Source organism: Leuciscus leuciscus, assembly GCF_965113295.1.
Source record: "Leuciscus leuciscus genome assembly, chromosome: 9".
NCBI lineage: Eukaryota > Metazoa > Chordata > Actinopteri > Cypriniformes > Leuciscidae > Leuciscus > Leuciscus leuciscus.
The window spans coordinates 33,458,664-33,484,310 of record NC_138733.1 but is presented as its reverse complement, the minus strand read 5'-3'; the positions used below and the strand labels follow the sequence as shown (position 1 = coordinate 33,484,310).

Sequence of the window (25,647 nt, the reverse complement as noted above, 5' to 3'; positions counted from 1 at the left end):
AACTTCTTCAAACGGCTTCCTTTCGGAATAACATCTGCTCCAGAACACTTCCAAAATAGAATGGCTACAGAGGTCACTTATGGGCTGGAAGGCACAGTGTGTCATATTGATGATGTTCTGGTATGGGGGAGAACAATGGAGGAGCATGACATTCGTCTGCATGCAGTTCTGAGGAAAATGCAAAAGGCAGGCATGACCCTTAATATCAAGATGTGCGAGTTGTTAGTCATGACCCAATGAAAATAGCAGCAATCAGGGATATGACAGAGGCCTCAAATGTGAATGAATTGCAAAATCGAATCCGGAAAAAAAACTGTTGGATTTGGGGCATTGAACAAGCCAATGCGTTCCAGGCTCTGAAAGACTTACTGTCGTCCCCCCCTGTTCTGGCCATCTATGAACAGAGACTGTAAAGTGTCAGCTGATGCCTCGTCCTACGGACTGGGGGTCGTCCTTATGCAGAGGTGGCAAGAAGGTTGGAAGCCAATAGCTTATGCTGAAAAAAACATTACAGGTTATAAAAAATATTAAGTAGCACAACTGTTTCCAACATTGATGATAAATCATCATATCAGAATGATCTCTGAAGAATCATGTGGCACTGAAGACTGAAGTAATGATGAAAATTCAGCTTTGATCACAGAAATTAAAGTAGATTAAAATATTTTACAATATATTCAAATAGTCAAACAGTTAGGCTATTTAATATAAAACATAAGTTGCCTTGGCAGCCTGAGCACTTGTGTTGTGGCACAGAGTTGACAGCACTTTCTGAAATAAATAGTTTGAATAGACTCATTGGAGAATGTGAGTCAACAGAGCTCAGTTGCGGTCCAGTTTCCTGTGCGGGCAGGAACACTCATCAGAGACAAGTGTTCTCGGTGACTGTCACAGAACTGCACTACATCTCCCATCACTCTCCTTGGTTCCCACCTGCACGTCATTCCCACTCACTCACACCTGCACCTCATCATCACCCTCATCACTGCCTCTATAATTGCAGACACCTCACCCCAGCCCATGGTCTGGTCTCGATTACACATAGTTGACTATTCTCCCTGTCTCCAGTGTCTTCCATTCCTCTGTCTCCCTCAAGATCATCCTTTGGACTCTAACCTACCTGCTCACTTTTTCACTGCCCCATTATTGTCAATAAACTCACTTCCATCTTCCTCTCCAGTGTCTACATTGCATAACAGAGACACTTCCACCTTCTTGTGCTTTTTTTCTTTTTCCTTTTTATAATTCATGATGTTATGACTATTGTGTGAATCATTTTGCTTATTAGTGTTTTACATGGTGGTGAGAATTGTGTTAACTAGTTGTGTAAAGTATTTGAGTAAATGTATTTAGTTATGCACAAGTATATTTTGGGCCACTTTGTAGTTTGAGTATCAAAGATATTAGCAACTTTTATGTTCTACTTGACTACATTTTTTAATAAGTATGTACTCATTACTTCAATACATTTTTGATGAGTAATGCAATTACTTTTACTTTTGCATGGCACTTAACTTTTTCTGCAGCAGTTTATCTCTGTTACATAAGAAGAAAAATTGCCATCTACGGGGCATTGAAGGTACTATCTTGTGTGTTTTGCTATTACTCACCCAAACTTGTCATCAAGGCTACTTTACATGAATGCGAGTGCATTAGCAGGTAGTTGCTGAATCTCAGGTGTTTCATATAAGAGATGAGGACATGACTGCAGCTGGTGATGAGGCCGAAACCAGCATGTCCAGTGCAAGTAGGCATTGACTATTTCATTTTGAGTAACACTATTTTATTTATGTGTTATATTGAAGAGACCTTTTGAAAAATATTGGTTTATTTATGCCCTTTTTGAGCACTTGAGCTTAACTGAGTCTTGAGTGTTTGTAGACGTTTAAGAGGCTGTTGTGTCGACCTGGATTTATTGCAGTTTTTAGGTGTTCAGTTTTATTTCGATTTTAGAGAATAAACATGTGATTGCTCTCCTCACAGATCAGCTGTTTCTTGTTTTTCACTGGCATGTCTCTCAGGGGTTGGAGGATTAGTGCATATCTGAGCCAACATCCAGTAACAATAAAATACTGAAGTACTATTAAAATCAGATACTCTTAGACTTTTACTCAAGTCGTATTGGAATTGGTGACTTGTAACTTGTAATGGAGTAATTTTCACTGTAAGGTATCTGTACTTTTACTCCAGTATGGTTGTCAGGTATTTACACCTCTGGTGTTAACTGAGCTCAGGTTGTGATCACACTGATGCAGGGACATTCTCTCCGAGGAGACAAGAGAGGCAAAACCCTCCTCAAATACTTGGATAAGAAAATAATAATAATAAAAAAAAATCCAAGCAAATATTTAGAAATATGAGATTAAACAGCGTTTTTGTAAGTGACACTGTCCTCAGCGACATAAGCATTCTTGATCCACAAATCAACCTGACTCGTAAATAACTCACACACTTGGATATCACTGCTTTGGCATGTCTGAACAACTTTATTGGCAATGAATTTTAAATGACATGAATCAACAATCTGTGAGTGGGGCGATTTAATTGAAGACTCAGCTTGGGGAAATTAAAAGGTAACACATCTCCATGTCTGAACTTGAGTAGTACACAAATAAAATACACAAAATCTGAAAAATTGTCACTGCATTATTACAGTTAATATTTTGGAATAAATATAAGAATGCTTAAAAAAAAAAATAACTGTAACATAAATGTACATTACATTAAAAAAAAAAAATTTTCCTCTTCTTTTCCCAAGAACCCCGATCTGCATTGGTGAAATTTGAAGTGACTTGCACCTTGTGATCAACACAAGAAAAGTGTTTGAGATTTTAGTCTATGTAACACACACACACACACACACACACACACATTGGCTTCACTGTTCCTCCCGTGTATTCTGTATTTCTGTTGACTGTAAATTCTCTGAAGTGCCTTCTTATTCGCCATTATCTTGTTCTGATGAGATTATACTGCCATCTAAAACCTGTTATAAAAAAATAAAAATAAACTTACTTATATGCTTTAACTTGTTAAATCCCACATGCAGTCTCATTTAACAAACTGTTTAAAAATATAACCCAATAAAATAGAATCCAAATTTACACCATAGATATTGGAAATACTGTTCATGAAGTCACATATTAGTAAAATTTGTTTTACTACGGTAACACTTTACAATATGGACAAAGCAAGTAGCTTTCTTGATGAATGCTTGATTATTTTGAAAACCGCGGATTCATTCTGTAATGAAACGTTAATTTGGTTAGATTGTATATAGAAAAATTATTATTATTATTTACAGACAATATTGTTTTTAGAATTTAACAATATTAACTTCATGTTTATTGAACTGTTGTATAAAATCAATAACACGTTTGCAATCATGCAAATATTCAGGAAAAAAACATCACACTTGCATGTGATATTGCTAAATTATATAAAAAACTAAAAGGCTTCCTCACGCAGTCAGTCGTTGCCCTGCATCATGTTCATAACTAAACTGCATGCAATGTAAGATGACATACAAGTCTGGGCTGGGACAGGGTGCATTAAAAGCATTACTCATTTTAAAGTGTTATTTGTTCCATAAAATGAATTGCTCCAAATGAACACTTTAACAAATGTAAACTAGGGGTGTGACAATAACACTAACCTCATGAGACGAGATGATACATGATAGTGGGCTCAAGAGAACAAGACTTTAAACTTTATTTTTAAGAAATCTTCAATGACGAAATATATGACTTTGAGGAAAAATAGTATTTTATTCCACAAAAAAAAAAAAAAAAAAAAGAAGAAAAACAATGCAGGTGCGTTTTGAAATGTTTTAACTAATAATCATTTTGTAATGAATGTCACTTCAGTTCTACTTTCTAAATATAAATGATCATTTGCAGTAAAATAACAATATAAGAACAGTATAATGCAAGCACTGTAAAAGGTTGTGCCACAAACTCTGTCATGTTGATATCGTGAGATAGCTTTTCACCTCGATGAGAAATATCATCAGGTATTAATATTGTGAGATCTCATGGCACAAGATCTCGTCACACCCCTAATGTAAACAAACGAGAGCTTGTTGTAAAGTGTTTCCTTTACTACTCACCGCAGTGTCTCAAGTTTATAATCTGCATTATTCCTTATATCAGAGAGCAGCTTCATTCCTGAGTCTGTCAGTTTATTTTTGGCCAGATCCAGTTCTCTCAGATGTGAGGGGTTTGATTTCAACGCTGAAGCCAGAGCAGCACAACCATGATATGTGACACTGCAATCACTTAACCTGCAGAAAACAATGACACTCCTCAATTGGGTGTCCTTCTGTATGTAGAAAGACCTTTACTAAAATCTCTGTTAGGTAAGAATAGCTGATATTCATTCAATCATGTTTATATTAAGGCGAGACACGGCAGGCAAAAACATCGTTTTTTTTTTACTGGTCAATTTTGAGATTTTTGGATATTTGTCTTCAATAACATGTCTTCTTTCAGACTTGTGGTGAAAAAAAGTCCGAAATACACATTAAGGTCTTTATTTTACTACACTTTGTCTGTTCGCGTCAGTAGATTTCTCATAAATTCAACAAAAGTTGGCGTTCTTAATCCTCCCGCTGCTCCGCGATCTCTGTCTGCTCTCTGTCACCACACGCACTATGACGAGTGGATAGTGCCACGGATAACATACCGAAGTCGACAGTCGTGTACTTTTACGTGACAGAAGGGGTACGCCGCACCACAGACGCGTGACACCAACATGTGACTCCAACGTCGCACCACAGCACGCCGCACCACAGACGCGTGACACCACCGTGTGACTCCAACGTCGCACCACAATAAATTAATATCTATTTTTCGCCCTAGCTTTTCTTATCTTTCCTTTGTTGTCTTTCTAACCAATCATTCTTTTCTTGTGTTCTGCTGACATTGAAAATACAATTGATACAAATTTTGTATTGTATACAAAGTTGTGTATGTCATTAATGTCATCTCTGAATGGTTTACGAACAGAATTTTTTTAAATAATTCACTCACTTTCTACTGGATATGAGGACTATGCAAATTATACACCATCAAAGTCACAACTTTTTGCACAAATATTAACAACAACTTTAAAGTTGAACAGATAAATTAATTAATTGTAATCTATAAACATAATATTCTGGGATGTGTCATTCTGAGTTTTTACTTTTGAAGGTGGTAATAATTTTAATTAACACAGTTGACCATAATGGGCGAATACACAATATGAAACTATTCACAATATTGTTTATAGGAGAAGGTGACAAAAAAGTAATTTAATAGCCTATTATTTTAAAGAATCAACAATGAAAAAATATAAGACAGGGAAATAGTCTTTTACTCACAAAATACAAAACAATGTTCATGTTCAAATGTTCAAAACTAGGGCTGTCAGTGTCGACTATTTTATTTTTGGTCAAAAAGATAGATCTGAAGTGAACAATAGCCTTTAGTATGACTTAAATACATATTACAAATGAGGCAATATAATTGGTTCAAATAAAGTATTAAAAGTAATTAATTATATTGTTTTTATTTAACAACACTTAAAATACATGAATATGCCTTTATCCACATACAACTGACAGCCTATCGCGCCTTTATCACACTTCTACGTTCAAAAAGCTTAAGCAAATAGTAGCAGCCCCCAATCAGGCAAAATTAATCAATGAGGCCCTTTTTTTAAATGTATTTTATATAGGCCTATAAGTTTTTTTTTATATATATAATATATTATGTATAGCCTAAGATTTATCTTCATTACCTAGAGAAATAATTAAACAAAAAGTAGTCAAAACACATCTAACAGAACATAGCCTAAGTTGTTTATTTTTTACATTGTGTTCTTATTTTGTTTAATTAACGAAATGTCAACCTTCGTCTTTATAACAGAAGATACAATACAAAAATCTTCAAGATACAGCCATATACAATCTTTACATGTATAACGGATTGTCACCTTATAAACAGTCCTTTGTGTGGTGGAATAAGCAATGCTATGCTATGGTTACCGGTAGTATCTTAATTTAAACTTTATTTTATTATTTTATTACAGTAGTTCATTAACTATTTATGCTAACTCAACTAATTTAAAGAGCTGGATAAAATTACTATATAAATAATGTCAAATATTAAATGTAGGCTATTGATTAGAGTTGCCATAGACTAAAGGATTTTTATAGACTAGTATTAATTTAAGCAATTAGGACTAATCGCACGTTTATATTCAATCCTGGGTGCATGTAGGCTATAGCCTATAGCGCTCAAGCGCATGCATAAAACTTGCCGCAAAGCACCGGCAAAAGTAGGCTAATGATATAATAAATGTGTCTGAAAAAAATAATGAAGCATTTTAATTGTTTATTAATGAACTAGTCTTTTCTAAATCAGTGTAGGCTGCCTGCAAACATATACATCTCCGCTGTAATGTAGGTGCGCCTTTCATACGGACAGGATAAATCAAATGGTAGGCCTACCGTATTTGCTTTCGATTAGATTTTTTTCGTTGATGGATATTTTTTTTAAAAGCTTTACATAGATAGTTATATTTCTCATGTCTGTGAGGCTTGTCTATACACTGTTTTTCAGTTCATTTTTTAGGCGCGCTCCAATTCACAGAGATCATGAAAGCGCGCCCTGTTCGTTTTATTTTATTTCACAAAAGCACAACGTTTTCTTGTTGTTGTGAGTTTACACAAAACAAAAAGTAGTTGCGACTGATGTATTATTATTTTCTGTAAGACCAGAAATGATGGAGTATTTTAAGTTGTTTCCACTGTTGATAGGAAAATGCGAGTGATGGCACCGGCGCCGTCATGCAGTGCGCGCTCCACACTCCGCACAAACACTTGGATATGCGCTTAATAGGAAACATTTATCTAGGTTAACGTTAGAGCGAGCAGCCATGCCAGACGGATAAGTCCTCTTCGTGTCTAACAAATCAAATTATGTTGCATTTTCTTGCGCCAGTTCAGGGCCGCGGGAAGTGGGGGTGCTGGGGGTGCTGCAGCACCCCCTGTTTTCACAGAATTGTAAATGCAACGCATATGTTTGTTCATTAAAATGTATTAATTTTTAGCATTTAGTCATTTATTTGTAATAAACACTTTAAGTGGGCTATTTAATTTTTTTTATTTATATTGTGACGAGCGTCCTCAAAGGAATCAGCGTCGCCCTGGTAACAAACACAAAACACCTGCACGTCCTCACAGCGGGCTGATCGGTCACAGCTGCACCTCATCAGCCCACAGCCACAAAAGCAGCACGCGCTGAGCAGACAGACAGACTATGGTCTCGAGCTGAATGAATTGCTGGACTAACCTTTCTCTCTGTTCCCTTCAGAAAGCAGCGAGTGACCGACAGCCCACCTCTTTTGGAGCACGTTTGGACACCCACTTTCGGTTTGGATTGAACACTGCAGAGCACTTGGAGCACCAGCCATCACTCACCGGATCACCGTCTTCCTTCACCTTTATTTTTTGCACTGTAAATAAAATCCACCCTCCGGGGCCTTTTCACTAAGCCTGCCTTGTCGAGTGATTCTTCACCCCGTGACAATATGTTAAATTATCTTTTTAAAACATGTGAGTGTTACGTAATATTGTGTGTGTGTGTCGAAAGAATTTGTCCGCAGCTGCTCAAAAAAAAAAAAAAAAAAAATGTAATATAAGTAAAATATAGCAGGAGACATTTTAATTGTTTACTAATAAAACAGTTATTTTTTATATCAGTGTCGGCTAGACAGATGAAGTTGACGACTCGCGATCTTCGCAGCGCCAGAGAGAAATGCACATTTCATACGAATTACATAAGCAGCGCAGTCTGTTTTCTTTCGTTTTGAATTGTTCTGCTTAAAAGTAGACATTTCAAGCTAACTATATGTCTCAGGTCTGTGAGGCAATAGGCTACCTTATAGGCCCACGGTGAGTTTCGGTTCATTTATGAGGCGAGCTCCAGGTTCGCCAGCGCCTCCGTGTCCTGATTATCTATTTTCTAATAGCTTATATATTCTTCTTATTTATAAAATCCAGACAATTGGTTGATGAAACATCGATTAAAATTAAGATACAATTAATACAAAACGAAATAAAATTTAAAGACAGGCTTTGTGCTTTCAGTTTGAGGTCTCTGTGAAAGTTTTAAAACATTCTTTTAGTGCCGCTTTAGAGAAATACATTTCTAAAAAAATGCGACTTAGTCCAGTGCGACTTAGGCTATATATGTTTTTTTCTTCCTCGTGGCGCATTTTGTGACTGATATGCGACTCCGGAGCAATAAAATAAAAGGGACTCCGGAATAAAAGCAGAATCAATAAAGTCAAAAATGTGATGTGCAGTCAGGTTTGAGTGTGTGCGCGTTTTTTGAGGAGTTTTATAGTCTTGATATTGTTTCTTACTCATATTGTTTCTTACCCCCCCCCCCCCCCCCCCCCCAAAAAAAAAATCAGCACCCCCAACCTAAAACCTCTTCCCGCGGCCCTGCCAGTTTGAAAAGGGTGGCTGAAACACTTAGCTTATACAAACGCCCAACTCTGGTGTTTTACTTTAAATAAATTCGTTTAGTAAATAAATATTGTTTGTGGGATAATTAATGCCACAATAATTTGTTTATTTTATTGGCTACTTTTATTTTTCATTTTTGTTTTGCACTGAATAGCCTACCATTTAATAATCCAGTTTGATGTGTTCATTTAGACTGAATTTTGGCAGTTAAATGACATCTATAGATACAGATTTTATTATTCCCATCATTCCAAACCTCAAAACCTATTGATTTAGTGATCACTTGATCTGTTTTGTAGCACTATAATAACCCTGATGTGGAAATTCCGTTTTACACGTCAACTTTATTTTGTTGTTGGCATATATGTGCAGTTATGTTAAAAAAATCTGCTGTTTTCATTGTTTTGAGATGATGATGTTAAATTATTTTAATTAAAAAGTTAATATAGGCTATATTTAGTTTTTTTTTTAAATCTGTCATTAATTTTACAATAAAAATACATTGAGAATGTGTAAAGGATAGCCCCTGAGCCTATTGCAAATCCAATCTTACTCATGCTATTCACTTTTCATATCAACATGGGAAAAATAACATTATAATATTGGGACGACGTGTGTATCAAGCGTCTTATTAGGCGACGTACTGAGGGACGACGTGTGTATCAGGCGTCTTATTAGGCGACGTGCCTGGTTCAGACGTTATGATTTTTTATACATTTCTCACGTACGCCGTCGCCACGTCGCCGTAAGGTATACGTTACTACTGTGACGTCGCCATGACGTCGCCGCCGGTCTGTCGTTTGACGTCTCTATCAATCCCATTCAAAAATAGACACGGACTGACGGCGACGGAAGGGTAGACTGCTCCTTCGCCTTCTTCAGTGTAGTCTTAGAAAAGTCACTATCCACTCGTCATACACGCACGGCTGGATAGCTCTCTCTCTCCTTTACAACGCTGTCGGATCCAAATATGGTCATTTCCTTTTTATCAGCAACCAATCGTGAAAGTAAAAGGGCTGAATGCGCAATCTCATTGGCTGATGATAAATCTTTAAAGCCCGTTTTCTCAAAATGACCTTTCTCTCATACTCCAAGTACGAAATCTCCACTTCAGTAGCACCTATATACACCAAACTTTCCAGTCTTGTACCTAGTTATATTATGAAGACATTTACAGAGGGATTTGTAAATATATTATTCCTAGCCTGATTTATATAACATTTTATTCCAAAAAACATGGCGAAAATCTTTTTTTTAAGGCTATTGACAGTATATTCTGATTTACAGGATAACAAAAGTAGATATCCATAAATCCCTCTGTAATTTTTTTTCCATCTAATATGTGAACACAATGAAAAAAATAATTTTTAACCTGGCTTTATCCAATACTCAGATTTCGTTTTTTTAAATATATGAAGAGTTCGGTTGCAAAACGCGATAAACGGCATTTTTTGACATTTGGATTTTATTATTGGAAATCACTGTTCAGATGTACCTTAATCTATGTGTGAATTGCTGCCATTAATAAGATTTAAAAATGTACATTTTAAGCCTACTACAAAATGTATTTTTTCACAAAACACGATATCCGCCAGCCCAGTTTCTTTACAAAGTGCGATATAACGCGGCCGCACACCGGACGCGCAGCTCAGCGCCGCGTCGCGCCACGTCTAGGACAACTGTCACCTGAACATCAGCAATTTTCTGATTTCTGTAAATAAATATAAAACTAAATGTATATTGCAGCACAGGGTGAAGTCCGTATATACATTAACTACGATTTGAGACACACACATGTATATTTAATATAAAACTATGTAAATGGCGCTCTGTGGCGCGGCAGGATTTTGAACACGGTCCTGAGCCGCCGCGGACAGACGCCGAAAGGCGCCGCCGGTGTGTGTACTCTCATAGAGAATAATGTGTTCGAATTTAACTGCGCGGCGCGCCGCCGAGCTGCGCGTCCGGTGTGCGACCCCCTTTAGGCTATAGAACGTTCAGGATGCTGCGCGAGCTCAGGATGACACGCGAGGAGAGAGTCACCGCCGGTGAAGTGCTCCGAGTTTGCTCAGTGATTTAACGATAATATCAAAACAAAAAACATATATTTTTAAAAAGAGGATTCAATAGGCTAACTAAAAAACGTTTACCATTTAATTGTTTATACTGTCGGCGAGCTGTCAGTCACGTAGGCTACGTCTCACACACTCACACACACACACACACACACACACACACACACTCACACACACACACACACACACACACACACACACACACACACACACACACACACACACACACAAACAAAACATTGATTCACTAGCTTTTCTTAATGGTATTACAGTAGTAGAATATAGCCTAAGGTGTATATATAGCGTTTTGCAAAAAAAAAAAAAAAAAAAAAATTGTTGTTATGTTGTGTATGTTCTGGCCAAAACTAACTCTTAAAATCTTATTATTATTAATCAATCTTTGTATATACTATTCCATATATTTATGATGTATTGTTTTTTTAACCAATTTAAGATGTTTGACAATGTTAAGATAAATATGTTGCATTTTGGCATGGTTTTTGATTTATTTATGAACTATTTATGGACATAAAATTAAATAAAAAATATCCTGGATTTGAAGAATATTGTGTCCCTGGCCTTCACTGAGCTCAAGTAATAGTTTAATGTACAAAAAATCGTGAATGAACTTGACTGTTGATGTCTTAAATAATAATGTCAAATAACCAACATTTCTCAAAATGGATATATCTCGTTTTGCAACGAAACTCTTCATATGCAAAATAGCACATATTTAATTAGATATTGCCTAATTTGCATATTTAAACATTAAATTATAGAAAACTTGTAATACATTTTTTTCTCATCTTAATGTAGGTAATCAACTGGGAAAGTTTCATGGTGATATCTGCTAGTTAACAATTTTACCCTATTCACCTGTAGTGTCTCGCCTTAACAGTAAAAAGAGAGAAAAATTAGAACCCTAATTTGAAAATAAGTTTTCAAATATATTGTTTCTATAATTGTTGCTTTCTTACTCAACCCTCAACGTAAACCTTGGCAATAGAATCGCCATTGGCTAGTATTTTTTTTGGTTACTTGCCAGACTGATTATTTATATATATATATATATATATATATATATATATATATATATATATATATATTAGGGGTGTAACAATACATCGATATGCACCGATCAAACGTCTAACGATACGATGCATCGATACCACACATAAAATCGATATACGGTACCTTTATTTTGACACACTCCACATCCTCACGTAACTTTTCTCCGCTGAAATAGACGCCTGACAAGATTGACTGAACCCTTTGTCACAAAAGCCGGTATTTTCCACTGTCAAGGCATCGCAAGTTCATGTTTTACAGCAGAAACGACAAGCCCCGAAAAGTCCGTTTTAGCGCATCAGTGCGCAGTATTCAGGTCAGGTGACAAGGCTGCTTGCTTGTCACTTTGAAAAGACACGCTAGCTGAGAGAAGTTTCGTCAAAGCTGACTAAAAGTGATCGAGGGTGGATTTCAGCGAACTTGATGAACCCGTGATATCTTCTTCGGGCCGTAAAAGGAAAATAAAAGCTGAAACTTTTTCACGGAATCTTGCTAAAACAGCACATTAGTGGTGAGGGAAAAGCTCCCTGTATTGCATGTACGTTAATCACAACAACAAAGTTTGACAGGCGTCTATGTCAGCTGAGAAGATTAACGTTACAAAGATTAACCAAGTGTTTTATTATGTATCATAGCAATTATTTGGCTTTATTTAACTTGAAATGAAACATGAAATGTGGAGTTATCTGCTTTTGCCACAAAAACAAAATAGATATAAAAAATACTTTCAATGAACTTTAATTTTATAAGTTACCAGTATTTTTTTTTGTTATTATTACTTAATCAAAACAACCCAGCTGCAGTTTGATTGATATTCAAATTCACAATATAAAATAAAAAAACATGATATATGAAAATGAACAAGAACGGAGTTATCTGTTTTTTTTTTTACTTGTTAAGGCTGGTTCACACGGGACGATTTTAAAATTGTCGGCCGATTTTCCAAACCTGAGAGACCCCACACACGGGGATAAAAAATCACAGGTCTAACAGTTTTGGTCGTACAGTGTGTGGTGCACAGCCACACGGCAAAATCAACACATCACACACGAACCGATTTGACTCCCGAGCATTCCCAGATCAGACGGGAAATCGCGCAAAATACCTCGAGATCAAACGTGACTTCAGAGTAAACAATCATGGCGGACGAAGAGGATGCATTGGCAATAGTTTGTAGTTTGTTTTTAACCGAAAAAAAAAACGTTATCAAAAGAAAAGGCGATGATCTCTGACGTCCACCGGACTTTCTGGTGTGCCATGCCGCCGGCTGTTTTGATTATATTTCCCGGTGTTTCCTCGCCGCCTCGTCACCTCGCTTTCTGATTGGCTACACTCCACAATCCACAGGCTGCGTGCTCGGGGGACACCACACACGAGAAGAAATCGGGCCAAATAAATCCAACATGTTGGATATCCCCGATTTGAGATCGGAGCGGTCCCGACGTCCTTCCGAGCAGACGAGAGCAGTCTTAACACACCACACACGGCAGGAATATTTGATCAGATTATTTTACGATAATCGGAGCATCCTTAAGATTGTCGGAAGGGGTAAATCGGGGCTAAAATCGGCTTAATTATCCTGCCGTGTGAACTAGGCTTAACAAACAACTTGTAAATGTCCCAATTGGGAGAGGGTGTGCAATTTTCAAAGAGTTTAATTAAACTTTCATGTTATATATTTTTGCATGTATTAGTGTGAGTTAATAAACGTAACTGGTTGTGTACATTTGGCATATAATATCTAAATATCGATTAATCGATCGATATAGCCCTGAATCGAATCGAATCGTAATCGTATCGTAGAATTTTTTGAGGTATCGGCAAAAATCGTATCGCTGCCTGAGAGAATCGATATCGTATCGTATCGTGATTAACTGTCCGATTTACACCCCTAATATATATATCAATTCCTCCATCAGCTTATCTTTGTAAAATGGCACAGCTTTTTAAATATCTGAACGTACACTCTTAACATCAGTCAATCAAGCATTATATTATGATATTATGATAATCAAGCACTATTTAATGATAGAACTTTAGTAAAGCTAAACTAAACTAAAAACTATTAGAACTAAAATTTGGTATCCATGCATGAATACATATTTGTCATTTTAACTGAATTTAGGACTGGTGGTGGTGCTTAAGATATTGCTGGTCATTCAGTGTTTCTGTAAAGTTGTCAGTGTTCGCTCACTACCGGAGAAACCGTCATATCTTCTGCTTGTTCTTAAAAGCTAAATAATTCCAAATAATACGTTTACATGTAGCATGTCGATTCTGCATGTCATGTAAGACTCTCTTGCTCTCTCTCTCTCTCTTTGCGTGTGTGAGAAAAACAGTACTCACAGCAAAAATTAAAATATTTATACGCTAAACTCATACTTAGCCTCTAACACACACCGGCAAGTAAACTAAGAATTCATTAGCCAACGGCTAATGATATACATTATTTAGTCGCCCAGAGTAAAGATTTAGTCGCATAAGCGAGTTATTATGTGTTGTTACTGCATCTTTCTTTTCACGTCTTTGTCATGTGTGAATCTTACCACAATTTCTCCATTTTACAGTGAGGATTCTCTAGTCCTTCAGAGAGCTTTATCACTCCTGAGTCTTTTAGTTTATTCCAGGAGAGGTTCAGTTCTCTCAGGTGTGAGGGGTTTGATCTCAGAGCTGAAGCCAGAGCGGTACAACATTCCTCTGTAACATCGCAACTGCTCAAACTGCAGAGAACAATGACATGTCATATAAGGAGTAAATGTATTATCAGAAACTAATAGCAACCTTAAGCCAAGCAACAATGACAAAAGTTTGCTTCAGTTCTTTTTCTAAATTATGAGTCAAAAGTTTGGACACATTACTATTTAATAAGGTTTTTGGAAGAAGTCTCTTATGCTCATCAAGCCTGCATTTATTTACTAAAAAAATACAGAAAAAAACCCCAGAAATATTGTGAATTATTATTAATTTAAAATAATTGTTTTCTATTTTAATATACTTTAAAATATAATTTATTTAAAATTAATCATTTTAATTTGCGTCCTTAGTAGTTCGGACTTGCCAAGTTCGACACAGGCGTACAAACTCCCGAGAATGGGAGGACGCAAGGCTGGTAATGGAACAGCAGAGTTCTTGATAATGTCACTCAGCTCACTGTGGCTACTCTGGTTATCTCTGTGTATTTAGGCTACAATAAAACAAAATATGCCTCTTTTCGATTTCATTTAAAAAATCTTAAACATTAATAGCCACACAAATGTGGTTCAACCAGACAACATGTACATCTTCACTGCATGCCTGGTGATCGCCTGTATCTTACAACTCAGAAATCGTTGGAACAAATTTTAAATAGGCGCTATCTTTATAAATAAACCACAGTAAAAAAATATGCGGGATTCCTTGTCCACCATTGACAAATGCTTGTTGGTGCGAGATCCATTCTGGGATACCTAACTGTCTCAAGTCTGCACAAGTCACCTCTCGATGGATCCTCGATAAAAGGGGCGACCAATAACACATCCGGGGATTTGAACTGTGCTTGGCTAGAATTTAACATTGAAATGGAACAGTACTTGGGCAGCAACTAACAAGAAAGCATATTGAGAAACGGCTTGAAATCAACAAGCGGCAGATAAACTGGGCTTATACATTTCCTCCAATTGTGATTCATTTGTAAGTGCCAACTGTGTTTCATTATAAAAATGAATTAACTGTCCTATGTAGAGAAAAAAAAAAACATTATGTCTGGTATTATATCAATTTGTGAGAAATTATTAGTGGTCTGGCTGGGTGGAAATAATCTTGGGTCACAGAACTAATGTGGACCATCATCCACTAACTGGTATTTATATTATAAAATCATGTTTATACAAACAGTATAATTATTAAACAAGACAATGAGAAAACAAGAACCACATCAGTATAAAGAATAAATCAAGAATACTCTTCAGTTATCAGTTGCCACATTTTTCTATGTAAATTTTGTTTCATAATACAATTGTTTTTAAATAAAGAAAAAAATGGGGGGAACATAAGATGTCTTATGATGTAATGATAAGAGAGTGAAGATGAATCTGAAGACCAGTTCAAATATAATTCTTGCAGACGTGATCTTACCACAGTTTCTCCATTTTACAGTGAGGATTCTCCAGTCCTACGGAAAGCTGCTTCACTCCTGAGTCCCCTAGTTTATTCCATGACAGATCCATTTCTCTCAGGTGTGAGGGGTTTGATTTCAGAGCTGAAACCAGAGCAGCACAACCTTCATTTGTGATTTCACAATACCTCAACCTGCAGAGAACAAAGACATTATATTAACTCTTTCAGTTCATAACACAGATTAATTAAGCAGAGGGTTAATTAACAAAGAGAGAATACTATTTTTTTTAAAACACAAAATATTTTTTAGCCAAGGCACTGTTAATGCCTGCTGTGTTAACCAGTATAATACTTTACCTCTTAAACAATAAAATGTCAAGTAATAATATATCTTGTTCCAATGTTTTGGGGAAATAGTATTGGTATTATATTATATTCAATGATTACAATAGCCCCATGACCCTACAGAGAATAAGCCATTTGAAAAATGGATGGATTATAATATTAAATACTATAATAGAACCAGCCAACTTCAAATACTGGATGAACCTGAAGCGTTTAATTTATTTATTTATTTTCAGATTGAATGTGATTGTTATAATATGCTTTAAACATTGAGTTTATTCCTTAAGTCTAAAGCAAAATATGTTTTTGAGGACCCGTTCAAATGTAGTCTCAGATGGCATCATCATAGACACTTCAGAGGAAGACCTAATCACAGGGATTTGTGGGAAAAAAATGTTTGTGACATCAAATCTTTGTAAGATATTTTATTTCAGACACATAAAACCGTCCCCTGTTATTTGTGACACAAGTTATGGTTATTTGGAGGGACAGTGACATAAAGACATGTTTTTTGTTTAATCACTCACGATGACAGCATAGTTTTTCCTATACTGGTCTGTTTGACACTAATAACTGATCTTTGATAGAGTGTTATGCTTATTTTCAAGTCAAAGTCAAAATCTGGTTCTGTAATATTAGTTCATAATAATTCTTAGAGAGATTATTTTACCACAGTTTCTCCAGTTTACATTGTAGATTCTCCAGTCCATCAGAAAGCAGCTTCACACCTAGGTCCCCAAGTTTATTCCCAGACAGATTCAGTTCTCTCAGGTGTGAGGGGTTTGATCTCAGAACTGAAGTCAGAGCAGCACAACCTTCATCTGTGATGTCACAACTGTTCAACCTGTAGAGAACAATGAAACATGAACAATGATACACTCTTCTTAGTTAAGAACACAGTATTTTTCTAGCATTAAAATTGGCGGATATAATTGTTTGATAACCAATCAGTGCTGTGAGATCACAAGTTCATGTTTTTTCAAAACATTGCTGAGATTGATTGAACAAACATCGGTCATGCCGAGGGTGTTGCCCATAGCGCCAACACTAAGACGCAGCGTGGAAGTTGCACTTCAAAAGGGAACTGGACATTCAGAATATATTATTGTAAATGTTAATCAAGTGTAATGTATTTAAACTCATGGACATGCAAAAATGTTGATGTCTTAGACTTTAACAAACTCTACAGAACTCAATTTAAAATATTGTATACAGTTACTTACTGAGCTGATCTGTATGCTTTAACCACAGGCAGCAGTTTTAGAAGAACTGTATCAGCTTTCATTTGTGATCCAACAAAATCTTTGAGCTTAAACACATTCATCTCTTGCTCAGATGTCAACAAAACAAAAATTAAAGCTGACCACTGTGAAGAGGACAGTTTCACTTTATTTACTGTTCCAGCTGTCACATAATCTTGAATTTGCTCCATTAGTGAACAGTCACCTAGTTCATTCAGACAGTGAAACAGATTGAGGAATTTCTCAGGAGAGGGATTCTTCTTGATCTTCTGTTTGATGTACTGAACTGTTTTCTCTTTGTTATGCAAGCAGTTTCCTGTCTCTGTTAGAAGGTATTGTAAAAGAGTCTGGTTGCACTCCATTGAGAAGCCAAGAAGGAAACGAAGGAAAAGGTCCAAATGTCCATTCTTACTATGTAATGTCCTGTCCACAGCTTTCTGATGGAGATTTGATAATGAAATCAGTTTTGATGATTTATATTTCACAAAGTTAAAATATCTGGACAAAAATCTTCCTTTGTTAACCAGATCAAATACATTTATGTTATATTTTATGAAGGACAGATGCACATATAGAGCTGCAAGATGTTCTTGAATGCTCAGATGAACAAAGCAGTACACTTTCCCCTGATACAAGCCAAACTCCTCTCTGAAAATCTGAGTGCACAATCCTGAGTACACTGATGCTTCTGTCACATCAATGCCACACTCTATCAGGTCTTCCTCATAGAAGATCAGGTTTCCTTTCACAAGCTGCTGAAAAGCAAGCTTCCCCAGTTTGAGAATCATGTCTTCATCTTTCACTGTCTTCTCATAGTCCTTCTCATGTTTGATGTTGGTCTGAATGATCAGGAAGTGTGTGTACATTTGAGTGAGAGTTTTGGGATTCTCACCAGTCTCTGCTCCACTCAACATCTTCTCTAGAACAGTGGCTGAGATCCAGCAGAACACTGGGATGTGACACATAATAAAGAGGCTCCTTGATGACTTCAGGTGTGAGATGATTCTGTCAGCCAGACTCTGATCACTGATTTTCTTCCTGAAGTATTCCTCCTTCTGTGGCTCATTGAAGCCTCGTACCTCTGTCACTCGATGGACACACTCAGAGGGGATGAGATCCGCTGCTGCTGGTCTGGAGGTTATCCAGATGAGAGCAGACGGAATCAGATTCCCCGCAATGAGGTTTGTCAGCAGCACGTCCACTGAGGCTGATTCAGTCACATCACACAACCTCACATTGCTCTGAAAATCCAGAGACAGACGACACTCATCTAGACCATCAAAAATGAATGACACTTTATATTGACTGCTGGAAATATCCAGTTCTTTTGTTTCTGTGAAGAAAATGTGAAGCAGATCTAAAAGACTGAGTTTTTGGTCATGTATCAAATTGAGCTCTCTGAAAGGAAGTGGAAATATAAGGTGGATGTCCTGATTTTCTTTCCCGTCAGCCCAGTCCAGGACGAACTTCTGCACAGAGACTGTTTTTCCAATGCCAGCGACACCCTTTGTCAGCACAGTTCTGATGGGTTTGTCTTGTTCAGGTAAAGACCGGAAAATGTCACTGCATTTGATTGGTGTGTCCTCCATAGCTGTTCTTCTGGATTGTGTCTCAATCTGTCTCACCTCATGTTCATTACAGTCTTCACTTTCACCTTCTGTGATGTAGAGCTCGGTGTAGATCTCATTCAGGAATGTCGGGTTTCCTTGCTTTGCGGTTCCCTCATACAGACACTGAAACTTCATTTTTAGTTTTGTTTTAACTGCATTGTAGACTTGAGATGCATTGCTATAAATTTAAAATAGTAGATTATTAGTATTATTAACATATATTCAAACTGAACATTGTATACAGTCCAAATAATCTTGCTTGTAACAATTTGTTTACTGAGATTTGGAAAAAACTATTAGAGCCACTATTTGTGAGAATATCAGAAATTAACTTTTGTTCTATGCTGTTTGTTTTTAGATGTGAATTATGGTCTCACTCTTTGTCTCTGATGCTGATGGTCTGGTTATTTTTCCAGCTGATCTGTCCAGTTTCTCTGTCTGACTCCAGCTGGACTCTGAAAAATCATAAAACATATTTTTAAAGTCTTAAACATGAAAATGTCTTCAAACAAGCCTGGTGGTGGAGGAGGCTGAATCACTGAAATAAATATGTAATAATGACATTCATAGGAGAATAAATGTTGTGATCAGAAACCATAGTGCAGAAGATCTTACATGTTTGTGACAACCCTTAAACACAAAGTCTGGTAAAATGAGGCAATCAATACCAACTATTTCTCAAATTACAACACAGTTGACAATAAAAAAACATTTAGGAGTATGTATATATAAATAAGGTAGTCCGTGTGAAATGACTGACTGTGAAAGCTGTATATAATATGAGTAGTGGACACAGTAGTGCAACAGTAGTGCAAAAGTTTGTGACCCCTCATCTTATGAATTATACTGCCATCTAATCACCTGTGATCAGGAAGGCGGCCTTTATCACTGAATTTTGGAGGACATCCCATTGACCGGTCACTCTTCATAGACACACAACTGGGTTCTGATATCTCTTTGTTGACTGACCTTAAAAAGAAAGATATTATCCTATTTTCAGAGGTCATTCAGTCATTTTAATAATTAATATACACAGGTATGGTCATAAGTTAACATAACCCTTGTAGAGTCTGCAAAATGTTAATAAATAAGACTAAATAAATAAGGATCATAAAAATAGATTTTTTATTTTTTTTTTATTTAGGACTGCCCTGAATAAACTACAGTATTTTACATAACAAGTGTATACATGTAGTCCACAAGACAAAACAATAACTAAATTTACACAAATGAATCAGTTCAAATGAATCAGTTTGGTAAAAAGTCACATTACACTGTGTTCCACTGAGGTGCTGTGCTTAAACTTCAAGAAAAAACATACCGTACGCCTGTGTTTGTTTTCTATCTAATGATGTGATTGCAGGGGTTGTTTAAGGTTATGAGAGGTATGTGATCATGCCAAAAGGACAGATAAATCAACAGCCTCCCAATCAAAATCCCCAGGTTTTATGACTAACCTGTGACACCTGCTGGAAAGCATAATGTGTCAAAGATAATCTATGTCTCTAAACAACTCCATCCACTTAGTTGATTTGGTCACACTTTATATTAGGTGTCCTTGACTACTATGTACTTACATCAAAAAAATAAGTACAATGTACTTATTGTATCCATTTTGTATTGCAAAACACTTGTGCTGCTATTGAGGTGGGATATGGGTAAGGTTAGGGACAGGTTTGGTGGTATGGGTAGGTTTAAGGGTGGGTTAAGGTGTAAGGGAAGGCTTAACAGTGTAATTGTATATGTAATAACAGAAATTAATTACAGCTGTAATTACATGCAGGTATTTTGAATATAAGTACAATGTAAAAATATGTGTGTACACAATAAGTGCAATGTATAAAAAGATTAATTTAAATGTTAGTAAATAGTAGTTAAAGGCACCTAATATAAAGTGGGACTTTTCACAATTTCCATGTTATATTTGTAGGTCATCTAATTACCTGTAACCAGGAGGAAAGGCTTCACCATTGAATTTTGGAGGGCATCCCATTGACCGCTCACTTTTCATGGACACACAACTGGGCTCTGATTTGTCTTGGTGGACGGGCCTTAAAGATCACAAATATATAAAATAATATGTTTTAGAAGTCACTTAATGTTATGCCATGTTTGTTGCATAGCAACATGCTGTTATGTCTGGGACTACATCTAACGGAAACATGCCACTTAATGAATTTGTATAAAAAGGTTTCAAAGTTTAAAGTTTATAAAAGCAATAAGGCACTCAATCATTCTGTATTGTGAAAACAGAGTTCAAGCTCTGATCTCTACGTGGATGTTTTGTAATGTATGTATTTAGTAATATGGCTGTATGAAAAGATGCCATTAGATCTTTTAATAGTGACTTAAATGTGAGTAGCTATACCTGATTCCTGAATTCTCCATCTCTAAATGTTTGTTTGTCGTCCTCATGAAGGACTCCACCGCTGACTCCAAGAAACAACTACACAAATAAAAAGCCACAAAATGATTACTGAAAGTTAAATAAGGAGACAAAGAACCTGAGTGTGTTCTGTTTGGATAGATACACTCACGAGAGCCTGCATGTCCAACATTTTAGTCGTATTTTAGCTTTTATGCTTTAACTATTCTAAATAACATGGAGTATTATATATTTTTTTACTAAATATATATTTTAAACAACTAAAGTTTACATTTTGAAACATATAAATGTTTATAAATGCCAAGTAATATCAATTGTACTCTCACGATCCAGGTTCTGTGCCTTTTGTTTTGTATGGTGAATTCAAAAACAAAGGAGAGTTTGATCCAAATGCAGTGAGTTTAATAATAAAATAAACATAATAACAAATCGAAACAAAAGACTTGACAAAAGATTCACTGCACATGCACTGAGACTAAATATTCATGCTGTTCCGATTTACAAAGTCTAGGTTATGATTAATATAGCCTATTGAAAGAAAAAAATAAATAGACTTTTAAAATTAACTAAATGCGTTTAAACTGCAGCTGACAAAACACAAAGGACTGAGTCGCAGTATACTAGATCATAATCTACCATTTTTAACACCTCGCCATAACACTTACCTTGGTCGTAGACTATTTCGCTAGACAAATTGTTGCAAAAGCTTTCATAAACTTTTAGGCCAAAATAAACATTGCGGCGTTTGTTGCTCTTTGTTTTGCGTGCCAGCATTTCTACCGCCTAAAAGTGAAATCACAAAAAGACACATTTCGAAAGTAACAGGAGAGCGAATAGTAACCTGAAAGAGATAGATAGAGAAACCTTTGTAGCAACCGCTAAACTCTCTAGAAGAAAGCGGTGTTGATGTAAACAGGAAGAGGTCTATCTGCGTCGCACTATCCCATGCAAGTGCGGACCGGTAGGTTTATGATCACGAATATGGGTCCTGCCATAAATGGGGAAAATCCCATGTAATCTAAAAACAGTCCCGTATAAATCGCACCAGTCCAATCATTTATTAACCGTTCTGCTTGGTCCCAAGCCTTCGTCTGCGATTCACCATACAAAATATTATGTTTCGGTTTTATTTGAATTCACCATACAAAACAAAAGGTACAGAACCTGGATCAAGAGAGTACAATTGATATTACTTGGCATTTATAAACATTTATATGTTTCAAAATGTAAACTTTAGTTGTTTAAAATATATATTTAGTAAAAAAAAAAAAAAAAAATACTCCATGTTATTTAGAATAGTTAAAGCATAAAAGCTAAAATACGACTAAAATGATGGACATGCAGGCTCTCGTGAGTGTATCTATCCAAACAGAACACACTCAGGTTCTTTGTCTCCTTATTTAACTTTCAGTAATCATTTTGTGGCTTTTTATTTGTGTAGTTGTTTCTTGGAGTCAGCGGTGGAGTCCTTCATGAGGACGACAAACAAACATTTAGAGATGGAGAATTCAGGAATCAGGTATAGCTACTCACATTTAAATCACTATTAAAAGATCTAATGGCATCTTTTCATACAGCCATATTACTAAATACATACATTACAAAACATCCACGTAGAGATCAGAGCTTGAACTCTGTTTTCACAATACAGAATGATTGAGTGCCTTATTGCTTTTATAAACTTTAAACTTTGAAACCTTTTTATACAAATTCATTAAGTGGCATGTTTCCGTTAGATGTAGTCCCAGACATAACAGCATGTTGCTATGCAACAAACATGGCATAACATTAAGTGACTTCTAAAACATATTATTTTATATATTTGTGATCTTTAAGGCCCGTCCACCAAGACAAATCAGAGCCCAGTTGTGTGTCCATGAAAAGTGAGCGGTCAATGGGATGCCCTCCAAAATTCAATGGTGAAGCCTTTCCTCCTGGTTACAGGTAATTAGATGACCTACAAATATAACATGGAAATTGTGAAAAGTCCCACTTTATATTAGGTGCCTTTAACTACTATTTACTAACATTTAAATTAATCTTTTTATACATTGCACTTATTGTGTACACACATGTTTTTACATTGTACTCATATTCAAAATAACTGCATGTAATTACAGCTGCAATTAATTTCTGTTATTACATATACAATTACACTGTTAAGCCTTCCCTTACACCTTAACCCACCCTTAAACCTACCCATACCACCAAACCTGTCCCTAACCTTACCCATATCCCACCTCAATAGCAGCACAAGTGTTTTGCAATACAAAATGAATACAATAAGTACATTGTACTTATTTTTTTTTTTTATGTAAGTACATAGTAGTCAAGGAAACCTAATATAAAGTGTGACCAAATCAACTAAGTGGATGGAGTTGTTTAGAGACATAGATTATCTTTGACACATTATGTTCTCCAGCAAGTGTCACAGGTTAGTCATAAAACCTGGGGATTTTGATTGGGAGGCTGTTGATTTATCTGTCCTTTTGGCATGAGTCAGAGTCAGATCCACTTCAGTATAGGCTACAAGCATCAACTTTTCCAGTCTTGTACTTAAATATATTCTGAAGGCTTTTATTGAGGGATTTGTTGACATATTCCTATCCTGAGTTATAGGTCCTTTTACTCCCAAAAACATGGCAAAATTAGATTTTTTAAGGCTATTGTATTCTCTAATTTACTAAAGCACAAAATAAGATATCCAGAATCTCCTCTGTAAAAGCTCTTTCATCTAATGTGTCAACAAATAGAACCAAGAATTTTAAACCTGGTCCTTTCCAATTTCCAGATTTTGTTTTTTCAACAGTTGCTTGGTGCAAGTAAATATTGGTCTAGTTTTATGGTTTCTATGCTGTTTATGTGTCAGAATATATGATCATGTAACATAGGCTATAGACTTTTAGATATATATATAGAGGCATATATATATATATATATATATATATATATATAAATTAGTAAATGGACTTAAACTTCCAGAAACCTGTAGAGTAGTGGTCTGGGTTCAAACATTCCGACACGCAAAGTGAAGCATTCACGTGACTGGAAAGAAAGTGAGACTTCATTTTTCGTTGATCACTTGTTTCTCTGAAAACAATACGTGCTCCGGCACGGATCTTCATGAGAAATTGCGCTGCGTACTCGATACGCGCTTTGAATCTTCAGTGTCAAATGTAACATCACTAGAAGGAGCCATGGCCACATGTTCCAGGAGCGGTTTAAGAGCTGTATTGCTAGAGGACTCATTCAGTACTAGACATTGTGATTCCCAAAGAGAAGCATGCTGTGCAAAGATGACTAATTAATGCCAGTGCCATTGTGATTAATTGCTGTGACTGCGGGCCGGGGAAGAAGAGTGCGTGCTTTCTCTGCAAACAATTCGGCACGGCTGATTCCTTTCCCTAAAGACCCTGCCAAAACAAATAAAATTTAGCTTGTTTTACTAAAATAATATAATTTTCAGTAAAAAAAAAAAAAAAGTAATATTAAGTATTGGTCAGCATTTATCATTATTATTGTGCATAAGTGTTGGGGTGGGCTAGCAATGCACTTCATTGTTGGGGTAGTCTTAATTTTTAAGGAGTGATTCTTACATTTTCCCAGAATAAAATCAACAGTTCCCTTTCGAGAGGTCTCTCGTATTGCGTAAGGCTAACTTGCGCAATGGGAAAACTCCTTTTGTCGAGAATATAGAAGCTAAATTTTTAAAATGCAGTGCAGCTGCACAGCAGATACAGATGAGCGTCAGCACGGTCATTGGCTGTGCTGTGGCAACCGCACAAACCTATGGCGAGGCGGCTCGGACACGCGAACCAATCAGGCCACTTTGTGCCCTGGCACATCAGAGCCCGCCAGAATGGGCGTGGCTTATAGCTATATAAGCACCCATTCTTAGCTTAGGAATTCAGATTTTATCTCCTTCAGCGAACTCACCACTTTGCTGATCTCTGGATAGAAGCCTTCTCGCCGCCGTCGAAAAGCCTTCAGCGGAACAAGCAGCTCCATCGCAGTTCTGAGGACGCCGGCTTCCTGTCGCCGCCTTCAGCGGCGCACCATATCCTTTTAAATGCTCAAGTGTGTTCGCCGCTTGCTCGCTTGCTCGCTTGCGTCATCCTTTTTCTAAAAGAAAAATTTCTGAGGCGTTGTTTCAAATGCCTCGCACTACCTGCGCCTCGTGCAGAGACCTCTGCCTGCCCACCGCTACAGGATGGAAGGCCAAAGCGCCGCATCCGTCCAAGTCTTGCCGCGCCACTTCAGCTCTCGCTGGCCGCGCATACGCCGCCGCTGGCCAAGCTGCTTTGGCGAT

General features: G+C 36.6%; 1 protein-coding gene and 1 long non-coding RNA gene across 5 annotated transcripts; one reads left to right on the top strand and one right to left on the bottom strand.

Moving 5' to 3' along the window:
* Positions 1 to 612: 612 nt before the first annotated feature.
* LOC309505545 lies at positions 613 to 3,006 on the top strand. The gene is made up of 2 exons (XR_014208483.1): positions 613 to 1,714; positions 2,022 to 3,006. It is a non-coding gene; the product is annotated as an uncharacterized lncRNA (long non-coding RNA).
* Positions 2,464 to 22,401, bottom strand: LOC309505544 (NACHT, LRR and PYD domains-containing protein 3-like). Of its 4 annotated transcripts, XM_082178942.1 has the most exons (11): positions 22,004 to 22,396; positions 21,321 to 21,398; positions 20,896 to 21,003; positions 19,814 to 19,921; positions 19,330 to 19,407; positions 17,325 to 19,130; positions 16,772 to 16,945; positions 15,775 to 15,948; positions 14,208 to 14,381; positions 4,109 to 4,282; positions 2,464 to 2,986 (listed from the first exon to the last, which is right to left on the bottom strand). In XM_082178942.1, the coding sequence occupies exons 2-11, from the start codon at positions 21,365 to 21,367 to the stop codon at positions 2,980 to 2,982; spliced, it is 2,850 nt and encodes a 949-aa protein (XP_082035068.1). In that variant the 5' UTR covers positions 21,368 to 21,398; positions 22,004 to 22,396; the 3' UTR covers positions 2,464 to 2,979. The 4 variants fall into 4 exon arrangements, 3 of the variants coding, with proteins under 3 accessions (XP_082035068.1, XP_082035069.1, XP_082035070.1); XM_082178943.1 differs by lacking the exon at positions 15,775 to 15,948 and having other exon boundaries at positions 22,004 to 22,398; XR_014208482.1 differs by lacking the exons at positions 2,464 to 2,986; positions 4,109 to 4,282 and having other exon boundaries at positions 14,243 to 14,381; positions 15,775 to 15,898; positions 22,004 to 22,401.
* Between the last annotated feature and the right edge of the window lie 3,246 nt (positions 22,402 to 25,647).

Coding starts and splice junctions, on each gene's coding strand:
- LOC309505544 (XM_082178942.1), bottom strand. CDS start 21,367: ATGAGGACGACAAACAAACATTTAGAGATGGAGAATTCAGGAATCAG. Junction 19,131..19,329: donor ATCAGCATCAGAGACAAAGA/GTGAGACCATAA, acceptor TTAAATTTATAG/CAATGCATCTCAAGTCTACA. Junction 4,283..14,207: donor TGTAAAATGGAGAAATTGTG/GTAAGATTCACA, acceptor TGTTTTCTGCAG/GTTAAGTGATTGCAGTGTCA.